The sequence below is a fragment of the Crassostrea angulata genome, chromosome 8 (assembly GCF_025612915.1).
Source record: "Crassostrea angulata isolate pt1a10 chromosome 8, ASM2561291v2, whole genome shotgun sequence".
Classification (NCBI taxonomy): Eukaryota; Metazoa; Mollusca; class Bivalvia; order Ostreida; family Ostreidae; genus Magallana; species Magallana angulata.
In genome coordinates, this window is record NC_069118.1 from 46237467 (window position 1) to 46261543 (window position 24077).

Consider the following 24077-nt stretch of genomic DNA (forward strand, 5'->3'; position numbering starts at 1 on the left):
TCAGATAGAGTGACTTCCCTTGTAAATATTGTATGTAAACAAACACGTTGCACCAAATAAACAGGATCATGTTTTAGGACGCAGTGCGTGACGGTTATATTCTGGTGTGATCCTGATTTTGCAAAGACTTTTCCCAAAGACCGTTGTCCTCTGAGTTGAGGTTGACTATTTTCTCTTCTTGACCCGTGATAAAAAAAGGTAAGTATAAGATAGATTTATATGCTGATCTACCTTATATTTTAAAGCTTATTAATCTATATAATTATGTTCCACTTCAAATAAAGACATGGGGGAAACCAAGGTAGCTGGAAAAGTTAAGTAACACAGAGATCAGGTATACTTTAAAACGATTTTAAAAATATGACCTGGTTTTTTTAATCTGAGGTTAACGACCTTTGTAATCTTTCTTATGTCATCTGAAGCAGATTAATTTGAGGACCGATCGTGCCAAAATATTACAATAATTAATATCAAAATATATCATGATTATACAATCCTCCATGATGAAATTTCGTATGTGTATACCCCCCCCCCCCCCATCCCCCAGGCCTCCATATAGATAAAGAATTACGTGCAGTTATGTACATTACAGGTTCATGTACATATGTCCGATGAAATAAGCTTAAGAAAGCTGTTGCAACCGTCATGGCAAAAAATCATTGAAACTTAAGCTAATGTTTTTCAAGTTTAACTGGGTGTAAATGGACAGAGTATTTTCTTGTAGGCCTATATGTCTCTTTTGAATGATAATTTCCAATGTGATTATAACTATACGAAACCAACAAGGGTTTATTTCTGTAAACTTTTGCCATAATTGGTTTGCAGAACTGAATAGAGTATATTTCAATATAAAATTTATAGATTTTATTTTAAATTAACAAATCATTATTTATACAATGATCATGAAATCGAACACATTCTCTATGCTAAAAATAACCAAGTACGTGCATTTGATCACCATTTTAAAACATGTATAAGGCGAAAACTCAATGGTCATGAAAAGTGTGTGATTTTTTTTTATATCAATTGTACATAATTGCATGAATAAATGTTCAGAATTTAAGGCACATCGATCAGACTGAATTCAGACAGAATCCACGGACCACGGTATTATAAAGATCATAACTTGTCAGAGTCTTTTTTTTTTTAAATTGAATTTAAAGTATTAGCTGTTGTATGTTGATTTAAGACAACAGTACTATGAATTTTGTTTTTAAAATATAATGACAAAAATTAATGCACGCACATGCAATTCTTTATTTTTCAAAGATTTTTTATACTTGTTTTCAGTACAAATAGATTACGTCTAAGGGAGCGGAAATGCTTTTCTTTACTGTTACATGTACTTAAGTATGTAAAACCATCATTAATTTTGTTTGATATACGTATTTATGATTATTTTTTTTTTAACAGGTAATACAAACAGCTTCGAAAATGACGTCAGATGATGATGTAGTGACGCTTGAGGACATTGAAAAGGCAAGAGAAGTAATCATGAAATCACCGCTCAACGTTCGTAAAACGCCCCTCTTGAAAAATATGACGTCATATTTCCCAGAACTGGACCAAAGCATAAATCTTCACCTGAAGCTTGAAAGTCTACAAACCACAGGTTAGAAAATTGAGATAGACTTATGAATAATATTAGCTTTTATTTATAAACGTGCTCGGTTTTTTTTTAAATTTTTTTATCGGTTGTGGGGGGGGGGGGGGGGGGCTTGGGGGTTACACTGTATGCATCTTGGAGATGTATATAATATAATCTGATTTTTTTTCGATCTATAGGTTCTTTCAAAATACGCGGAGTTGCAAACCAGATGGCAAATCTTCCCCAAGAGGTGAAAAGTGGCAAAAGGAAGCTGATAACTATGTCAGCAGGGAACTATGGGAAGGCATTTGCATACACATTGGACAAACTTAATCTGTCTGGTCTTTGCTTGATGCCCTTAACGGCGCCATCAAGCAGGGTAGCCTTAATAAAGGTATGATGTTATAATTATTACAGTGATAACGCCGATATGTTGTTTTATCCTGCATGTTTGTTGAAATTATTAATTTATTAGAATTATGAAAAAAAAGTTACAAGCATAGTGTTTTGTGGAAATATTTATGCTTCAGAAGGAAAAAATTGTTAAATGATTTAAGGTTAAATTCTTCAAATTCTACTATTAAATCATTTTTTAATACCTCTGGTCTGAGATGGTTGCTTTACTTCCGAGTGAACGATGATAAGCATGATATCTTCCGTTAATGATCAACTATTTGAAAGGAGTTTTCCACTTCAGCAACTCAAAAATTGAAAACAAATTTTAACATCAACTGCAGTCACATTGCCAAAAGCGTAATTAAGCCGTATTGTAGGAAACATTTCCACTATATGTAGATGCACATGAAGGTAGTAAGAATTCATTACAGATTTATTTACTGTCCAAAATTAGATAATAGCTTGATTGCACAAACTGAGAAGTTTATTTATTGGGAATTATTAATAATCTTCCCAGTCTACTTCCTGTTTAGTTTCATCTATAAATAGCAAAGGTACACTTGACCTTTCAACCCGTACTGAATTTAAACCATGTTATCACGTTTGTTATCTTCACATTCGTGTTCGTTACTGATAAAAATGTGAACTAGGTAAACTTTTCGTTATAGTTAAAGGTTTCTCTGTTGAATACGATCATAACTATAAAATGTGACTTATTAAACACAAAACTGAATTGCATTTCTGTCAGCTGCAATATCATAGCTCTCCCCGAATTTTTTTATATCTGGCATTCTCTCTCTCTCTCTCTCTCTCTCTCTCTCTCTCTCTCTCTCTCTCTCTCTCTCTCTCTCTCTCTCTCTCCACCCCCACCAAAAAAACCAAACCAAAAAAAAAAAAACAACAACAAAAAACTGGAGAAGGCTACATTGTTGTAGCTCCATTATTGTGAGTTTAATTAAGTAAAATTATGAAATGCAATTTTTCTTTTAGTTAATTTAGTTTGTAAGGGAATTGTAAAGGATACTAGTTGTCCATGCACCCATAGCTGCCCTTTTTGTATAATGCGTCGCATTTATACACACGCACTTGTTACTGCTTAAAGTCTGCCCTAGTCTGACTATAGCGTGCTCCTACTTTTTCACTTTGTTATGCAAAGTGTAGTAATAGGGACTGGCTTTAGTCAGACTGAAGTCTTTCCCAATTTATAATGATAACGGTGTAATTTATTGTATGGGACAAACTGTGTCACAGAAACAAGTGCCCGTGCATATGAAATGCATGTGAAACCTGACGCCACAATTAATCAGTTAGGCTTAGTATAAAACAAAAATCTGCTATCCGTGTAGATATGATGAACTAGTTATATATAGGGCAGTCGTTTATAAATGCATGCATGGATAGGATCCGTATTTCGTGTTTGCATGACAATAAGTGTGCTATTTCGAGTGTGTATCTGTGATAAAAATCTAATGTTATTGAAGAAATCTCAGTTCCTCCGTCAACGGTCATCAAATTTCGATATCTGATTTAGTTTTAAAATTGTTGAGGCATTCTCCTTTCATTTATGTGTGCCTTATATAGTTAATGTGCTACATGTTTTGTAAAATATATTTAAAAAAACAACAACACCCGTAGCACTTGGTCTAAATCATTTAATTGACAAAACAGGCCATTAAGATGCGACAAGTCTTTCAAAACATTTTCTTTTGATTTTTTTTTTATCATTATAAATATTATTATTGTATAGAATTAGCATCGTAAAACGACTTTTTTTTCTTTCTTTTTTTTTTGGTGGGGGGGGGGGGGCGAATTGCCAAATAAATTTTATCTTGTTTTTTTTTTACCCTCAATAACCACTGACCAGTTTTAAAACGCCAAAAGTAAATGTACTGTAAAAAAAAAATCACGAAATCTTGTATATTTTTATGTAAATAAGAAAATATATTGAAAACTTCTTACATGTACAATAAAATAATTAACATTATCGAGCATTTGCGACGCATTTTTATTTTGCAAATTGTGTTCTATTATAATCATCACCGATGGTTACATGTAGTTTCAGACGTGAAGTTGAAGTGGAAAACTCCTTTTTATCGGTTTTGTTCAACTTACATGTATATGCTTGAAACACGTTTCGTTCTCATCGAATTTTGGTCTCTTAATGTGAACGTTTTTCTTAATGTGCTTGAAAAGTATGCCATTTCTCCTTTTAGAGTTTAGGGGTTTCTGTGGAGCAGTGCCCCACCTCTGAATTAACTAGTGAAGTAAACAGATATGTCCAGAAAGAGAACTTTATATATTACCACTCCTTTGATGATGCTAGATTGATTGCTGGTTACGGAAGGTATCCACGGAGCTCGACTCTTGAACTCTAACCTTTCACCTTACTGAACCTTTAACCCTATTGTGAACTGCTGTGAATTGCAAGAAGAATTACTGTAGAAAGTTATACTTTTGTTCGTTTCAGGGACGAGAGAAAAATAACTGCATGGGTTTTAAAGCTAATTTTCCCTTCTATGCCAAAACATATTTTTGGTTGAAAAGAGTCAAAATGACGAACTATAAGTGGAGCATATTCTACAGTAATTCTTTGCCCAATTTTAGTATGTATTAGTTTTTATACCTAGCTATGTATGTATCAGTACAAACGTTTGGTAGAATAGGGCAAGTGTTTTTAACTAGCTAACTCAAAATTAACTTGGTTACTAACATTGTTACATGTAGCATTTGTTGCACAAGACAAACGATACAGCATCCGTTTAAAAAAAAATCCCGCGACAATCCCGTCCAAAACCAGAGGTTCGATGAAACAAAGTCAGCGCAATAATGTATTTAAGAAACAATAAGCCTAACTTCCGTATTTTCTGTTAACCTATAGAGCTATGGTTGTGAGGTGGCCATTTATCCGAGCCATGAAATTCAGGCAGCCTTTTCTCAGTATGCCGCTCATAACTTCCCTGTCCTTGATCCAATTGACGACGCGTCGTACATAACAGGCTGCGGCAGGTAACAGAAAGCAACCCCAAGCAAAAATATTGAAGTTTTACATAGGAATCACCCGAAGCTTGCTTGTAAACACATTTATATGCATTTAAAGGATTACTTATCGTGTACTTGTCATTTTCAAGAACATATGAATTTGATACTTAATAACAGTATAACGCAAATTGAATAATTGTACATGTATATAGATTCATAGTGGTTTCTAAAATACAAATTCAGTTATTGGAAATTATATATATATATATATTCTTGGCATCATGAAGCTGACGGCAGCTGTGGCAGGTTTTTATTTCATATTTTTATTTTCAATAGAGATAAATTAAATACTGCTCTTGGTTTCTTTTTGTGTCACGCAGACGTGCTCACGTTTTACAGATTTGATTTAGAAAAAAAAACCATTTGAACCACGTAGAAAAATGATGTTGTAAAATTTGATTAAAAATTAATATCATAATGTGTAGTCAGTTTCAATAAAAATAGCAAATTAGGAGTCCCGAATTCATATCTTTGGGGTAAACCCTCTTTTTGCTGCCCATGCGTTTAAGTTCATAGCCTCATCAATGTAGTCGAAACAACAAAATACTTGTATACATGTATTTTCGCGTTTGTTTAATGTATATTTTTTGATTCCGTAGGATTAAAGTTGTGGATTCTTACTTTTAGTAATTGCAATTCTAGATGATGGAGTCTACGCCCTTTGCATGTATTTCAAACTTCATCATAGTTTTCAAAATTTCACTAATTGTACTTAACACCGGATGTGTTCGGGATCGGTTGCACAACGTCTCTTTGTTTTAAGAAAGGCAGATAACGAACTTCAAGCAATTCAAAGCCAGTTGTTGCTCTTGGTCTTGGAAACCCGAGCAAAGGGACAAGTTTTGTCATAATGAGGCGATTATCTTCTTCTTTTTATTGTCTAAAACTTAGTTTTAGCCTATATTGATTGTACGTCCTTTTGCAACACTGTCTATTAATACCACATCTTCATAAATACTAATAAAAAGCAAGGAGACATTACCTACCTTACCAGCATATGCTAGTATATACTTGATTTTCCTGAGGGAAGAATGGAATGTGTTAACACACTGTTCGCAATAACCTTTGGGTGCAAATCCAAAGCAATGAACATAGGTGTCCTCAAAGACCATTTTGCAAGTGAAGGAAATTATCAGAGTTCTTCAGAGTTAAAAGTGTCTTGAAAGTGTCAACTAATTTTTGATTTTACTCCTGATATGCCACCTCTCTTACGAGTTAGACCCATTTTGCCGAGAGCTTTGCCGTCCCTGATATAACGATATCTAAGTTAAACACCATGGGATGAACATGCAGTTATACCTTATAGATATTCTCAATGGTGTCATCCAAAATCATATTGATATATATATGCTTTTACATACTTGTTTATCAGTTGTTAAAGTTTTAAATGCCTTTGCTTAGGAATGGCTACAGTATTTGCCAGTTCCTCCGAATTTCTGAAGCATTAGAAAGAAGAGTTCTTGACAATTAGGTTTTAAAACACGTTATAATAATAGATTTCCTTTGGTACCATGTCTTTCTTTTGTAGATTATTTATCCTGATAGTTAGGGCTTCTTTTTTTGGTCCATTTGGAATTGTTTCAAGTCACGTACTTTTGATTTAAAATCAGGTACCTAGAAATCTTGAATTATTCCTAGCAATAGAAGAAGGGATAGTGTTACTGTTACATAAAGGTTAATTATACCCCCGCTCCGAAGGAGAGGGGGTATACTGTTTTACCCTTGTGTGTCTGTCTGTCCGTCCGTCCGTCCGTCTGTCTGTCCGTCTGTCCGTCTGTCTGTCCGTCCGTAACAAAATTTTCTGTCGCATTTATCTCAGCAACTATTTATCGGAGATGCTTGAAATTTTAACACAGTGTTTGTTAAGGCATGCCATATCGTGGGATATATTTTTGTACCAATCTGACATCAACTTCCTGTTAAATGACGACTTTGCTTATTTTTTAACCAAAATTTTCAAACAAATTTTCGTCAAAGATTTCTCAGCAACTGTTTATCGCAGATACTTGAAATTTTTACACAGTATTTGTATAGGCATGCTATATCGTGGGATGTATTTTTGTACCAATCAAACTTCAACTTCCTGTTAAATGACGACTTCGTTTATTTTTAGCCAAAATTTTCAAACAAATTTTCGTCAAAGATTTCTCAGCAGCTATTTATCGCAGATGCTTGAAATTTTAACACACTATTTGTTTTGGCATGCCATATCGTGGGATATATTTTTGTATCTATCAGACGTCAACATCCTGTTAAATAATGACTTTGTTTATTTTTTGCCAAAATTTTCAAACAAATTTTCGTCAAAGATTTCTCAGCAGCTATTTATTGGAGATGCTTGAAATTTTTACACAGTGTTTGTTAAGGCATGCCATATTGTGGGATATATTTTTGTACCAATCGGACGTCATCTTCCTGTTAAATGAGTACTTTGTTTATTTTAGCCAAAATTTTCAAACAAATTTTCGTCAAAGATTTCTCAGCAGCTGTTTATCGCAGATGCTTGAAATTTTAACACACTATTTGTTTAGGCATGCCATATTGTTGGATATATTTCTGTACCAATCGGATGCCAGCTTTCTGTTAAATGTCGACTTTGCTTATTTTGCATATTCACATCAGAGCGGGGGTATCACTAGTGAGCATTGGCTCACAGATATCTTGTTGTGGTTCTGCTATCAATTAAGATGAGGCTAGGAACATTTTGATACTACATGGAGTTTTACCCTCGAGCATGCAGCATGAGTTCCTTAACTAAGATTTTTATAGCCCTGTGATTTAATCACAACAGATAAATCCTAGCTTTACTGACCAAAATGAAACTCTGAAGTTTCCTATTTTAGCCCCTCTTTGAACCTCATTCACCCAGTTTGTCTTTGCCCTTACTGATTTTTATAGCACAGTCTCTCTAGAAAAATGAAAAGGTAATCCTCAAATATCAAATATGCTTTTGTCGCGTCTTGTATTGTTTTTGCTTGATTTTGTTTACAAGTAACCGTTCATTTTGGTTTCTGTTTTCATTGCATGGGTTTCTGTTTTCACATGTCTTATTCAATATCCGTTTTATATGCATTTACAAGTTTGTGTCATGATTTAACTTTTGAAATATCATGATTTTATATATTAATTTCAAAATAACACTATAATTTCAATGTCAAAGAAAGTTCCGTTAACGATATTTTTCAAATTCCAATGATTTATCAGACATTTCTTTGGCTAGTGTTGCTATGGAAATTTTGGAAGATGACGTCAGACCTGACGTTGTTGTCGTCTGCTGTGGCGGCGGGGGACTAGTTTCGGGAATAGCGGCGGCCATTAAATTGTCTGGGTTGAGGGACTGTAGAATTTATGCAGTAGAACCTGAGGGATGTAAGTCAGAAAAAAAAGTGCATGTATCAGGTACCGTGTTAAAACATTGTGAAGATCGGTTTTCATAACAATTTCTCAAGGTTGCAATGTATCCATGTGAGAGTTGTCTTTCCTATTAGAGGATATTTATACTTAAAATATTCATAATTACATGTGTATAGAAGACCCTTAATATCTTATATTAATGAGTTTTATAAATGGAAAACATGTACATGGCCTATCTTATAATCTGAATATCTAAGGCGAAAGTATCTATGACTGTTTATTACTTGACCTTATTCATTATATGAAAGTGAAACATCGTTTCTATAAACACAGTATATCTTTGTAGCCCGGACAATGTATGAAAGTTTTCAGAAAGGGGAACCTGTTACAATGGCCGTTAATTCAGTAGCTACAGGGCTATCACCTCCATATGCAGGTAATAATCAAAACAATATTCATTAAGAATAAACACACATCTGATGTTGTTGGCAGGCACTTAGCTATGGGGGAGTGGAGGTGGTCACCTCCCCACCCCCACCCCCACACACTTTTTCTCGTAGCGTGTATTTTTCTTAAAATGACATATAATATTGAATTATCATCGAGTCCCCCCCCCCTTCCCATCCTTTTGTGGGCATGCAGAGGATGGAAGTAAAAATAAGGAATTTAACACCACAATTGAAGGTAAAAGTGTACTTCAGTCCCCCCTTTCCCTTCCTCATTAAGGTTTTCATGTTTTTGAAAACTACTCTCTTCTTTCTTTTTTTTCTAATTGTCAAGATTTTTTGGATGTAGCTGTTTACACTTTCAAAAACGATACGATGCTACGTGCTTGGTTGTTTTATATATAAAAGTTATGTTATAAATCTGTGTGTAAATTATTTCTTTTCTTTGTTTTTTAGGAAAGTTAACTTATCAGTGCTGTCGGAGGTATGTAGAAGATGTCATCTTGGTGTCCGATAACGAAATCCTAAAGTGTATGTCAAGACTCTTTGATATCGGGTTAGTGGCCGAACCCTCTGGCTGTGCTGCTTTGGCGGCCATTTTAAATAATAAGATCCCGGATGTAGCGGGAAAGCGAGTTGTTGCTGTTGTCACCGGAAGTAATGTCACGCTGTCAGAAATGAGTTCATATATTCAATAAAGAGTGAAGAGACATGTTTACGGATGATTTTTTTCTGTCAGCTTTCTTCGTTCACTTTAGTTTAGTTTTAATTTGTGAACATGGATAGTTGTAACTTTTGATAAAATACAATCCGGTATTGTATTATATGATATATAAAACAGAATCTGTTTTCATTATATGATAGAATATTATTGTATGTTGTGATTTAGATTTATATGTTATAAGTACAAGTTGATATTGTATTTGGCATGATACATTATCGTATCATATAACATGATACGATATTGGTAAAACCAAATCAAGGCTAGAAATTGTTACATATAACATTAACTGTGATATTCATAGATTTTGATAATGGTGGTATCATGATGACGATGCCTCGATTACCCATGTCTTGATATTACGATTAATCTTTACAAGGTTCTGGTTCTTACTATTTTTAAGTACAATATGCACATATATCTGCATGTGTTTTTTAAAAACAATAATAACCAGCTTGGATTAAAAGAAAACCATATAGATAAAACTGAGAAACTTTAAACTGCAAACTTTTAATATGAAATGTTAAAAAATTTAATACGCATTGTTATAACTTCCTGTTTCGACTTCATGCATCATATTGGACATCCGAAACAAATTGACTTTCATCATTTAGTAAATTACTTATCGAAAGCAAATCGCCTGCTCACAATATACTATTTATACTAAAAATCGGAACACCTTAGTATTCTTTTTAGTTGAATAGTCACTATATCCTAGAATGGGCGGTGGTGGAAGCTTGCCCAGACAACCGCAAGGTAGTTTATAAATAAGTGTACTGTTTGTTTTTTTATGAAAAATCTAATCGTAATAATATCACTGTGAATAAATAAGGTTGTATTTTTCATAAATTTGATCAAAATATTAATTGTCATTTAAAAGGTGCCTCACTACACCTTGAAAAAGTTTCTCAAATCAGCAGAAAATTACTTGATTATGATAGAAAGCATGATGGATAAGAAGTATTTATGTCAAATAGGCGAAAAAATGTGCAATTTCAGTAAAAAAATGATATTTTCAAAAATTTCATTTAGTAAACATAAACAAAAGGCCCAGGTGGATTCGAACTCATGACCTGCGGTTCACAAGCCTGATACTTTAACCACTGAGCTATGACGATATACATTTGAATCGATTGATACAAACAGTTTAACAAAACATTTAAATCGCCATCTTGTGACGTAGTGTCTTAAAAAGTATAAGTCTCGGTGTAGTGAAGTACCTTTAGTTAATTAAAAAGCTCAATGATAAAACATCGAACGATGCAGATTTATGGTAATATCCATTCGACATTTATCTCAATAGGAATTGTTACTGAATCTATTTTGGGTCCAACTACAAATGTGACCTCAACATCTGGATTTGCAGATACTTTCAGTGTTCCATTGTCAGGTATTTTCTAATGAGGCTTTTTTTGTATTGATATTGAAAAGGGTATTTTTATACATAATTTTTGATAAATATGCAATCATAAGAATCCTTTTATCATAATCGGAAATCAGCTACAGTGGAACGGATCTTATAGGCATTTATCGTGAATCTGAATTATATTATGGCATGCTTTTTCTTACGACTTTGAGATTATAATTATATCATAATTTTTAACCATTGAAATATATGAAATTTTAGTAATTTGCCTTTTCATAATATTTATTTAGTGTTATCAACAAATTGATTAGGATTTGAATTGGTAGACAAAAAAATGTTCCTGATATACCAACAAACGTAAAGTCATCACTATTTCTAAAGATCTCTGATGAGAAATGAAAAGACAAGTCACTGATGTGCCCGTATATGTTCATCGTTTTGAGAATTTATTATAATGCATTCTTTAAAATCATTTAACGAAAGTTAGCAAACTTTTCTATTAGCGTCAAAAGTATTATTTTGCAAATGTTTGTATATCTTTGTCTATTATACATCGAAAGAAAAGCGTAGGCCTCCCTATTTCATTGCTGGCCACTCAGCCAAGGTTCTGTGAAATCAACAAGGTCTGTCTGTCTTTTGAGATAGGACGTCATTTAAACTTGTTTTGCCGCAAGAAAAAGATAGTTAGGTCCTATCGAAAGTCCAAGGTCTTGGTAAAATGTTTCTATTTTGAGGGCAGAAAATTAAGTATAAAACATCTCTAGCTAATTTTGGTACTGGTAACTCATTGTGATTGAATATAAATCTATTTTTAACATTCGATGTAAACGAATGCAATTTAAGCTACATGTTATGTCCAAACGTATGATCAATCAGCTGTATTATTTTCTAATTGAGAAACATTTGTTGCATAGTAAACAGTGGCACTATGAATATGCAATACGATTTATTGTTATTTTCGACAATTGCATTGATAGTATAAACTTTTAGATATGATATACATGTACAATTTAATCAAAATTCATTATAGGTCTGGGAAAATGCTCAATAAAACATATTGTTATGCAAATTTTGAACAGTATATTTTTCTGTAAATAATACCACAATAGGAATTTCTAGTGAAGCTTTTTCTGGCTGGACAACAAAAATGACTTCAACATTTTGATTTGCAGATAACTACAGTGATCCGTTTGCAGGTAAATATGTTCTATGGAGGAAGGTGTATAGTTTACATATTCTAAGAAAAGTATAATTATTATTTTGCTTTAAGTATATTTCAATTTTCTTTACATATGCCACGTGTCGTTGATTAATCAGCTAAACTTTGAGTACTAGTAGATGATTACTTACATGTAACTATAATAGTTTATCGTAAATTTATTTAAAATCACGAGTTCTAGGATGCTCGTAATTAGACATGAACAGTTCAAGGAGTGTTAGTATTGTACATGTATAAGAAATTCGTTGGCTTGTTGCGTTACTTAACAAAAGTAGAGTGAAACGTATTTCTTTACACACATTAAGTACTAATTTCCGGTAAAGCGTCCGGTGTAGGCATAATTTGCTGTCGATGCTGGCAAAACACAACGTACATTATTTACATCAATCAGCAAATTGTATCATATGAACACACAATTAGTAAATTAGTTGGTATACTTCCTACACCAAGAAAAGAGCATTGCGTAAAATTTAAAATACATGTCTACGCTTTTATCTAAAAAATACAAACGGCTCTTATACCGATAATCTATTATGATTTAATGCTAATTTTAATAATAATAATAATAATCAATTATAATATTATTTATTTATACATGAATGAACGTTAATTGTCACTTAATCTTATAACTGAAATGAAATACCAACTCATATATTTATAAAATTTAAAAAAATAATCATAAATATTAATTCATATTACGGACATGTTTTCACAATAAAAAAAATCGCGATTATACGGAGATGAAGAGAGAAGAGGATAAAAACGTACCGTTCTGTAGCCACTAGAATGATTTACAAGTACAACAAATGACTTCAGCAAAATTCAGAAGACTATGCTGGCCGAGTGTAAATTACGGTATTTGTGTTGGTCAAAACTTACCATCAGTGTTTCATATCTGCCTTCTTGTTTGTCATTTACTTTCAAAGAACTGATAGATTGACCTCTTATATGGCCGGCGGACAAGCTTTTAGTTTTGTGCCTAGTTGTTGACACATAATGTAACGTAAAAACAATTACTTTCTCGTTCTTATTGATATCCATTGTTATGTTTTAATATCTGTGTATTTTTGTTTTGTTTTCATAAAGTAAATGTTTCCCGTAGGATATATTTACGAATTACCATCATTGTAGATACCACGTTCTTTAGCACAGATGCTTGCTGGTTGGACTTTGTTGGTTTGTACTTAATAGTTATTGATGCATTTTCATTGATTTGTCATTGCAAAAGTATTATTGATGCATTTTCAAATCTTCTTTATATTGCTTGACATTGATAAGCAAACAACAAATACCTTATCATAATACTTGATACGGAGTTATTTTCGCCCCGTGTTATTTCGCCCTTCTTCATTTGCAAACGGTTTTGATTTCGCCCATACAACGTTGTGTTTTAAGAGATATATTTTAAGAAATTGACACGTCTTGATTTCGCTTGCTGACAACGAGGACAAAAGGGGCATAATAAGACAAGGCGAATATTTCCCTGTATACAGTTATCAATAATTGTCATCAAAGTTAGGTTAGCTTTTCTTTTCTTTTTTAGTACATGTAACGTAAACCGCCGTTCCAATGGGGCAAAATGAAATTCCTTCATGATGCATATATTTGCAGGTATTTGAGGTTTATTTTGTTGATGTTACGTTTGCGAGTGAAAACATCGTATTTTTAAATTTTCATAAAGCAGATAAATAGGTAGGGCCCCCACTCCCCTATTTACATAATCTGGGTACAAGGAATTGTCATTGTATTAGATAAATAGGTCGGACTGTGTGTTACATAAGTAATAAAAACGTATGTATTTCAAACTAATATAATTGGTGTTTGCAAAGGAACATCTAAAACATTCCGTGAAGAATATGAAATCCTTGTTTGAATTAGACTTGTTTTATATTGATAGTTTTGTTCACAATGTGACCAAACAATGGCAAGTATCAATAAAATATTTGATGGGTTTTGCGTGTGAATATAGAATTCTTTCCACCCCCACCCCCCCCCCCCCCCCGAAAAAAAAAACACAAAAACAAAGAGATTTAACTACCGGTGTAATAGCATTTTAATTACTCGAAAGCTAAAACATTAGAGAAAAACATGCCGTTGGAAATGCAAACTTTAAGCCGTCAAACCATGATGAATGCATTTGACTATTATAAGGTTTTTCATACTAATGTATTTATAACATCGAGATAAAAAAAAAACCGCAAAAGTTGATATATTGTTATTTTAATTAGAAATTGGGTGTTCAAAAGAAGGACAATTAAGAAGATAAATTTCTATAATGAACAAATAATAAAATAAGCCATGCGTGTTTTGAAGGATGTTTTTTTCAAAGAAAGCAAATATTTACTTTCTAAAAGGCTTAATAAATGATATGCTACATTCAAAACAGGACACAGCACAATTAAACTAATATTGAAACCATATGTATATCATAAACGAATAAACACTAATGCCATGAACAATCTTTCTGAAGAGTCAACTAATATTTCTAAATTATATACATTGTCATGTAATTTCCTCGGACTAGTTATAATCGCTGCACCATTTATATGCATGCAATGTTAAATGCACAATGTTTGTTTCGCGAAACTCCCTTTAAATAATAGATGTTTAACATAGATTTCAGGTTCAAAGGATGTTATGCTCAATAGGCTATTGTACATCTCCTTTCTTGAATCAAAGTTCTGATAGTACTGAAATAAAAGTTAGCGATCACTCCTTGTTCAATTTAAAAAGTTGTCAAATTATGGGAATCAGCCTCCATTTTAAGCCGCATGCTACAAGAAATTTAGGAAAGGGCTATTGTTGATGGAATTTGTGATGACAATTATGTTGAATATCAGAAATTAGAAAATTCTCAAACTGTAGTCAATGGGATTCTTAGTTTTTATGTGCTCATAAGACTTTACTTCTAAACAACTTCCTTATTTCCAACACTACTTACGATGACTTTATTTTAGTAGTATATACGCAGAAAACAGGGAAATCACGACGAATACTTGTATTGTTGAACACATTATATAACATTATACACCAGGATACTATAGTGAAAAGACCGATATATCTGTCATGGGTGGACTTTGGAGTAAAGATGAACCGCGGAGTAAAGCTGAACCGCCTCAAGGTATTATATACTCTAACTTTATATCCATTTTAGATGAAGATTTAAAAAAAAACATATGTCATGAAATATTGACTGAAAATCAGACAATTGTTACATTTGGATGACAGGTCACCTACATCTTTATTGTCTAACATTTTTTTCAGCTCCAAACAAAGATAAAACAACAACATCGGTCATTGAATTCCCAGAGGCTTCATGCCATGAATATATGTTTGATTCTACAGGTAAATAAGAGTTGATTTATTTCATATTAATATCTTCTACATTTTGCGAGAGGATGTTCAATCTTGATTTGTAAAACCATACGATGGTAGGTTTCTTAACATGACTTTAGCACCTATTGAATAGACAGGTTCCCAACAAAAAAGGAATGTTTATTGATTGTTTAAGCGATTTAATTGGAATTGAACAGATAAAATATCGTATTGAAAAGCGTATAGTCCCATTTGCTGTACATTTCAAATGTAAAAAAAAAAACCATTCTAAGAACAATAAACTTATATCAAGGTTAAGGTCTCATAACACTTACAGAGACCACATTTTGTACGATGAATTTAAAAAATCGGCATTGACTTTGATTTTTCAACAAAAGTGAAGAGAATTATACTGACGCATTCTAATTCCTGTAAAAAATATACTTAAAGCTGAACACTGCTCATTAATAGGCACTGTCCGCCATATTTCTTTTTTATCACCGCTATCGCTATAACCTGTCTATAAGCCACAGTCTTCTTAGCAGTGTTAAGTATTTCGCTGCAGAGGTCTCACCTTTGTGGACGCATACCTTGTCTCGTGTTACTCAGTCGCAAAACAATTATCAAATTTTACACTTTTCTTTTAAGCCAGATTAATACTTGCATCAAATAAACAGGCCAAAATGCCAAAATTTATTATTTAACAGAATATGCACATAAAATAAGAATCAAATGCATAAAATCCAAAGACCACGAAAGGAATACTACACGTCGGGCACGAGTTTCAGGTGTGCAATCGGGTGAAACGAAATCGATAGGTTTATATAGCACTACAGAGGATATCGTGAAGAAAAATCCGTGACATAGCATGCGACATTGTTTATTTCCATAAATCTAGACAGTAGACAATTTTAGCTTTGCAATAACACCCTTGCGAATGTTACTGTCATTTAAATTTTAGACCACGTTGTTTTTTTTTACCCTTTCAGTTTCACAGTAAAAATCATGCCTCGTGTAACCACTATACAATAGAGACTGTAGACTGAATCAGCGACTATGATTTTCGTTGAGTTCATTTTTTTTTAAACCAATGTACAGAATCAAACTATATTTAAGAAAAAATATTCATATAGATGTATTTCAATGTGTTTGTACCAATTTTTACAAACAAATTAACTATCATGAATCAGTCATCTATGTTTATACCTGGTTCTTACAAATAGCTGTATTTAAAAGATTTTCATGTTTTAACATAAATCAAAGTAAGATATGATATAAAGAATATCCATAAGAAATTTCACAGGAACTGACCAAATCTCAGTAAAGTCTCGTAAACTGTCATTCGAGCACCTCTGGATATATTACATACTTGGCAATGATAAAGAAAACATTCCGAACACATTCTCAAGGGTGAATAAAGCGATCAGAAATTTAACCAAATAAGATTCTAAAAATGAATTCCTATATATAAAAAAGACCAACTTCGAACACAATTGTTACGCTATATATCACTTCAAATCCTGGTAACAGACGTCTGTTCAGTTGTTGCCGGTATATCCTCAACATTGATTTTAAGAAACAAATACTGTTCGTAGTATAAGTTATAATGATTTTTTCCCGTGTCCATTACCTAGACTTGATTTCTATATGAATAATGTAATGTTGTATTACATTTTTCGAATGTTTATAATTTCAGGATGTAATATAACAATACAGGGAAAGTTACTGTTAGTTTTGGATTCCATCAACTCGACTTTAAGAAATTATTTCTCATGTTTTTGTGAAGTTGTCCAAGCGCGACTCAATAACACTAATGCGACGATCGAAATAATGGCTGGCGGAAACCAAACGTCATGTAGCAATCCTGTTTCCCATTCAAATGTGGATGAAGCCCTTCTTGAAGAAAAACTGAAAGATCTTAATTTAGAATATGAACCCCATGACACATACGTTGGCATGGCGGTATTGCTAACTGATCGCGGATTCACCTCCGAAAACTTTTCAGCATTGTCGGAAGATCAGGAACCCTTTGTGTATGTCGTTAATTTTGGTGAAAATGAAAGTGAAAATAGCTCTTGCCGTCGTCAGTTTATACAATTAGAGGATATGACGCAGATAAGCGATATTGGACTGGAACTGGAATCAATGGCGTGTAATCGTATGTACTTGAATTCTGATTTGTATGATAATTTTGCTAAGCATTGAAGAAAAAATGCTACAACACTCACTCGTCACGTTTTAAGTTTACTGCGCACCCGACCATTTTCTTTAGATTTGATAAAACCAAAAAAAAAAAAAAAGATATTTTTTCCATTTTTTCACAACATACATAAAGAAAATCAATCGATAGTATGTAAGTTTTGCCGACGACTATTTTTTTTGTTTGGAGAATTTTGTAGAGTAAGCTGATTATATAAAATCATGCATTCTTTAAAACGTTATAACAATACATGTAAACATTTCATATATAAAGTTTCATGCAAACCAACATTGAATTTGTGGACAGACCTATAGGCCCTAGATTACATGTATAAATCAATATCAAGGGATTTGATCGACTTTCAGCCTAAAATGATGCGATTCAAATGTCTGAAGTAATTTTTAGGCCAAATATTTTAGAAGACTTTTTCTCTCTTTATAGTGAACTGTATCCCTGATCCTCGTTTTTTATAATGTCAATTACAATCTGAGAATATATCTAGACAAAACTACATTGAATTTTGAAAAAAAAAAGTTTTGATATTCAGAAAGATTTTATTTTAAATCAAACTGATCCTTGTGATAAAAGTCAGTTTTAATTGCAAATAGGTTATACAATTTATGCGGCTTAATATATTGATGATTTTCCTTCTTGCATACCATATACAATCTGATCATTGTGCATAATTTAAAAAAAAGATTTAAAAAATCTAAAAAAAAAAAAAAAAAAAAAAAAGGAAAAGGTCCTCTTACATAATTTGTCACATTTACATGTAAGTTTTAAAATGATACACATATCAGAGTGTAAAATAAGTCTCACAGAAGTATGTCATTTCTGATTTTGTACCTAGCTGTTTAGATTAATATACTTTTCTTGAGATATATCATGCAATTTTACAATCAGTCACTTTTAACATCTCAAAGTTTCTGAAGTGTTTTGGCAGCAACAGTAAACCACAAATCTTACCAGAATGTTTTTGGAACGTTTTGATAGTAAATTGTATTTCTTTACACAGCCAGAAGTTTTTATATGAACAATACCTGTGTACGTGAAAAACCAAGTCCATCCACCCCTTCTTTGGGAGTTAATCAAGGTATTTTCTTTTAAATTAAAAGGTTGCACTCTACAGAAAAAAAAATATTCTCTGACATAATGCTTTAATTTGTATTCATTTTTTCTGTCTGCACCTACCGTTTTTAGCTCACCTGAGCCAAAGTCTCAAGTGAGCTTTTCTGATCACAATTTGTCCGTTGTCTGTCGTTGTCGTCGTTGTCGTCGTCGTCGTCGTTGTAAACTTTTCACATTTTCATCTTCTTCTCAAGAACCACTGGGCAGTTTTCAACCAAATTTGACACAAAGCACCACTAGGTAAAGAGGATTCAAGTTTGTTCAAATGAAGGGCCACGCCTTTTTTTTAAAAGGGAAGATAACTGAGAATTATTAAAAATTTGTTGGTATTTTTCAAAAATCATCTTCTAAAAACTATTCGGCCTGAAAAGCTTAAACTTGTATGGAGGCATCTTCAGGTAGTGTAGATTCAAGTTTGTTCAAATCATGGTCCCCGGGGGTAGGGAGGGGCAACAAGAGGGGGATAATTTTTTATACAGGAATATATAGAGAAAATTATAAAACAAAATTCTTTTAAAAACTATTTGGCCAAGAAAGCTCAAATTGGCGTGTAATTATCCTCAGATAATGTAGATTCAAGTTTATTCAAATCATGGTCCCTGGGGGTAGGGCGGGGCCACAATGGGGGATACATTTTTATATATAAAGAAAATCTTTAAAAATCTTTTTTTAAAAGCTATTAGGCCAGGAAAGTCCACATTTGAGTGGAAGCATCCCCAGATCGTTTAGATTCAAGTTTGTTCAAATAATAGTCTAGGGGTAGGGTGAGGCCACAATGGGGGGTACATTTTTACATAGGAATATATAGAGAAAATCTTTGAAAATCTTCTTTTAAAAGACTATTTGGTCAGAAAAGCTTAAACTTGTGTAGAGGCATCCTCGGGTAGTGTAAATTCAAGTTTGCAAATTCACAGTCCCAACTGGTAGGGCCAGGCCGTGATGGCGGTTTGAATTTTTACATAGGATTATATAGAGAAAATCTTTAAAAATATTCTGGGAAAATTTTCGGTCCAAAACTCAGTACTTAGTGTGAAAGCACAGGTCATGCAGATTTAAGTTTGATGAAACCATGATTCCCTAGAGAAAAGTGGGGCCACGAAATTTGGGGGGGGGGGGGTATATAGGAATAGAGAGAAATCTTCTTACAGGTACAACAACAAAAGGGGCTCGGTATTTACTAAAGAAAATGAGGTGGATAAAAATTGGCAGATTTTCAATTTTTTTTTTAGCAAGATCTACTGTACTTAGTTGTCAAGATATTTTGATACTGTAATGCTAATTTGATCAGAATTAAGGCAATTTGTTGCTCATCTGAGCAATGTGGCCCCTGGGACTCTTGTTTTGGTTTTCTTTTCTTGTCTTTCTTCACATACCTTTTTAGTTGAAATACATTTGAACAACGTACATATAAGTTTACACAACACTTTTAATTCATGGAGACTAAGTGGTCAACAAATTAATTATAATTCTGGCTTAATCATTTTATTATCATGATATTTTTACTATACCCATTTATTAAGTAAAGAAAATATCAGATCGTTTTGGGTTTAATTTTGAACATTTTCCTTTATCTTTATATAGAGCGCTTCCGCTGTATGTGGTAAATTTAGCATAAGATATCTACAACTACTTAGGTCCCTTATTATTGGTCAGGGAAACATCCTTGTATATCAACAGAAAAACAATTTCGTGACACTGAAGTTTTTGTCTAGAAATGAACAATGTTTGGCTCCAATGTACGATAGACTGCCTGCAAATACTTCAATAGTATATGAAACCTTCAATCATTGATTATTTTCATCTGGTGAAAAGCTTATTGAAATGCCAAAATGTATTTTTCGATATATAATTTTTTTTTTCATTTTTTCTTCTTTATCATAAAGATTTATAAATGACAGGTACTACCTTACTATCAAATTGTAAATTTTGTACTTAAACCCACTCAGTAAGTTCAAAATTCTTAATTCTCATTATGACATCACTTTGATTACTAGTAACTTATTTTTGGTTAGTGGCTAGTTTGCCATTGCTCATTTCGAGTGTTGTCGCTGCTTTGGTCATGGTTGTTTTCATCATCCTGTTCTTTGCCAAAAAATGTAAAAGACGAGAATTCTGTAGGAGGAAGAACACAGCTATGAAAAACTCTGCTGTAAACAGTGGGGTAAGGTCAATTCATTTATTTGACAATTAATCACAACTATCACGTAAAGGAAATACTGAAATGCATGTTCTGCAATACACAATAACAATTTTTTTGGCATATTAAATGTTTATTCATATCAGTTGCGGATGATACGATATAATCTGTTTGAGCCTAAATACTTCAATGAATCCACGACAGATCGCGTTGAAACCAAGTCAACTAGCATTTAGGTCACCTGATTCACGAAGGCGACTTATTGCGATTGGTCTTCCTTAGTTGTCGTATGTCGTCCGTTTACAATTTTACATTTTTAACTTTATTCTCTATAACTACAAGCTCAAATGGGTTTAAAAATCTCAAGGATAAAAATAAAATCTAAATTTGCAATTTACAACACAAACGCGTCCGGTTCTTCATAGGCGGGGTCAAATATGAAGAACAGGAAGCCTATGAAAAGTATTCTTCTCTTCGCTTACACATGTTGGATAAAAAATAAATGCATGATCTATGAAGCCCTTTGCCAAATTTGTGAAATCCATGGCCCCTGTGTCAAGGGGTTCAGGTCCTATGGTGGGGCCAATATGACCATATAGTGAGATATTATAAATCTTGGAGAATCTCTCTCTCTCTCTCTCTCTCTCTCTCTCTCTCTCTCTCTCTCTCTCTCTCTCTCTCTCAATATATACCCTCCGCCTAAAATGTGCAATGCATGAATCCATGGTTAAGTGTTCAGGTCCGTTGGTTGGGCTAAAATCACCACACTATGAAAATGTATTTTTTAAAATTTTCTTCTGCACTTCTACAGTCTTGAAAGATAAAGTAACTGCATTGTTAATTATCTTCATAATTCAATGTCCTCTTCTTAAACATTGTAAAATTCACTGATCATGGGTGTGAGGCCATTCATTGTTTATGGGAGGGGGGGTGTATATTGTATGACAATATAGTAAGCATTCTTTTGGTCCCTTGAGTCCCCCAATTAGCCATAATTAATCACTAGTCCTGCGTCGTCAGCTCACAATTTTATATTTTTAACTTCATCTTCAAACAACAATGAAAATTCTCACTTGGCCCTTTGAAATTAATAAGTGTTCTATTTTAGTAAATCTACTTCAATTTACTATGCATATGTGCATTATAAAAATAATGTGAATATTAAAGGAGATTAAAGTATAAAGGAGTGTAGGTCTCTTTTGACCAAAAGTTTGTAATCTTTTGGTCCCTGGAGCTAATATATACGTTATCCGAGACTCCTCTAAGGTTTGCGCGCTCCCTTTTTCATGAATTGACGTTTGTAAACATGAAATGAGAAACTCGGTTGTTACAGAGAAGTCTTGGATGATTGTATAGGCTCTCCAAAATAAAGCTTAAAAAGACTCTCTAACAGGTCCAAATGGCTATAGTACTCGCCGAGGCATGTGGGTCTTTTGTTTCATAACTATTTTGCAAACATATGAAATGCATGATAAAAAAAACAATTCTTTGAGATTTTTTCATACATGTTATTCATTGCAGTTTGGGACTCAGGAAGGTTCTGAAATTGGCCTTTTGCCTGTAAACGATATATACAATGAACTTCGGGAACACGAGAAACGGACAAATGACGACGGGAAACAGGAAAACTATCACCATTTGGATTTGACTTTTGTGAAAGATGAGGTTGACCCTTCACAGTATGATCACGTGACCAAAACAAGTGGTCCTTACGAGTTTGTTATATCACATGGCTGAGAGTTTATTTAATCATTTTATCAATCACCATTCCTTCAGAACGAAAACAATAAAGACATTTATATATCTTATTTCCACTGAGTGATAATGCCAGCATGTCTTAATATAAATTTTATATTTAAATGAATCGCTAATTCAAAAATCAGCCGCATATAGCATTTTATTCGACTTTATAAAATAAATGCCTAGTTAGGCATAATGAAAAAAATGGCTTAAACTGAAATATGGAATCAGGAATATTCACACATTTAATTGTTCCTTGTTTAAGTTGCAGGAATACATTTAACAAAGATAGAGTTTAAAAACAAACTGAGAGAAAACCCATTGATTGATGATAAATATTCAATCCGCAATGGTGTGTTAGAGAAAATCATAAGTGAAGAATCTCAGTTAAATAATATTTTCTATATTGAAAAAAATCCAGATATAGAGAATTTGAAGGACATCGGCAAGACATTGATAACAAATTACATGTATAATGTTCCCCTGATAGAAATCCTATTTATTAGTTGAATATGAAATGATCCACCAAGCTTTTTTATTCAATTCAATTTAACCCTTGGAATTATTTAAAACCTTTTATCAAGCATTTTACTTTACTTAGCTTTCATATTCAATTTTCAACAGGCCATGCATATCAAACTGCATATTCAAAGTCGAAATACAGGTGATGATTGACACGTCCTAACAAAAATACAAACTTCAAAAAGAAGAAGAGTATTTTGTTTTTGTATTGTGGTGTTTGCTTTTATTAAAAAAAAACCCACTTAATTTATTGTTGCATTTTATTCATGAACTGGTTCACACGGTGCGTCAATACAGTATAGGATAGACTCTGTTAAAAACAATTTCCTCCTTAACATTCAGTTTACCACAGCCAACGATCAAAATAATGAATCAGCGTACTCACAACTGATAATTCTGTAGCTAATTCGTATCTCTCCAAAGGAACAGAGTTTTTATCAACAGGCATTTCAAAAATTATACTTTTAGATATATATATATATATTTACATTTACATAATACCAAAGAAAATGAACTAAATCAATATTTGATATGTTTAAATACGTTCAAAATGTATGTTATTAAGATAAATCAACAGAAGAAATATTACAAACAGTTACGGTTCAAAGGTTTCCTTAAGTCTATTTTTACGAAGTATTTTACTGCCAGTAGATGCTTATATTTGGTGCAACTGATTTGTCTATAGCCAAAAGTTGTATCATGCTATTATCATATTTTCTATGAACAACCGATACCATTCCCAGTGTCCTCACTTGCAGAAAAAGAAATAATCAAACTTGAAATGTATGAGATAAAGACAATAAATGATGCATCTTTCCTCATATGCTGTTTTTCACGATTGTTTTTCATATCGTATGTATATGTAAATGCATATTGATAGAAAATACTGAAGATTTTTTGATTAGA

General features: G+C 32.8%; 1 protein-coding gene across 1 annotated transcript; it reads left to right on the top strand.

The window, feature by feature from the left end:
• The first annotated feature begins 27 nt into the window (after nt 1-27).
• On the top strand, nt 28-23629 carry LOC128158547 (phenylserine dehydratase-like). Its single transcript, XM_052821420.1, has 13 exons — nt 28-198; nt 1414-1612; nt 1786-1982; nt 4863-4990; nt 8244-8392; nt 8724-8813; nt 9280-9480; nt 10848-10934; nt 12083-12106; nt 15394-15474; nt 18660-18737; nt 20785-20933; nt 22431-23629. Exons 2-13 carry the CDS (start codon nt 1435-1437, stop codon nt 22644-22646), a joined length of 1578 nt encoding a protein of 525 aa, XP_052677380.1. The 5' UTR covers nt 28-198; nt 1414-1434; the 3' UTR covers nt 22647-23629.
• The last annotated feature ends 448 nt before the right edge of the window (nt 23630-24077 follow it).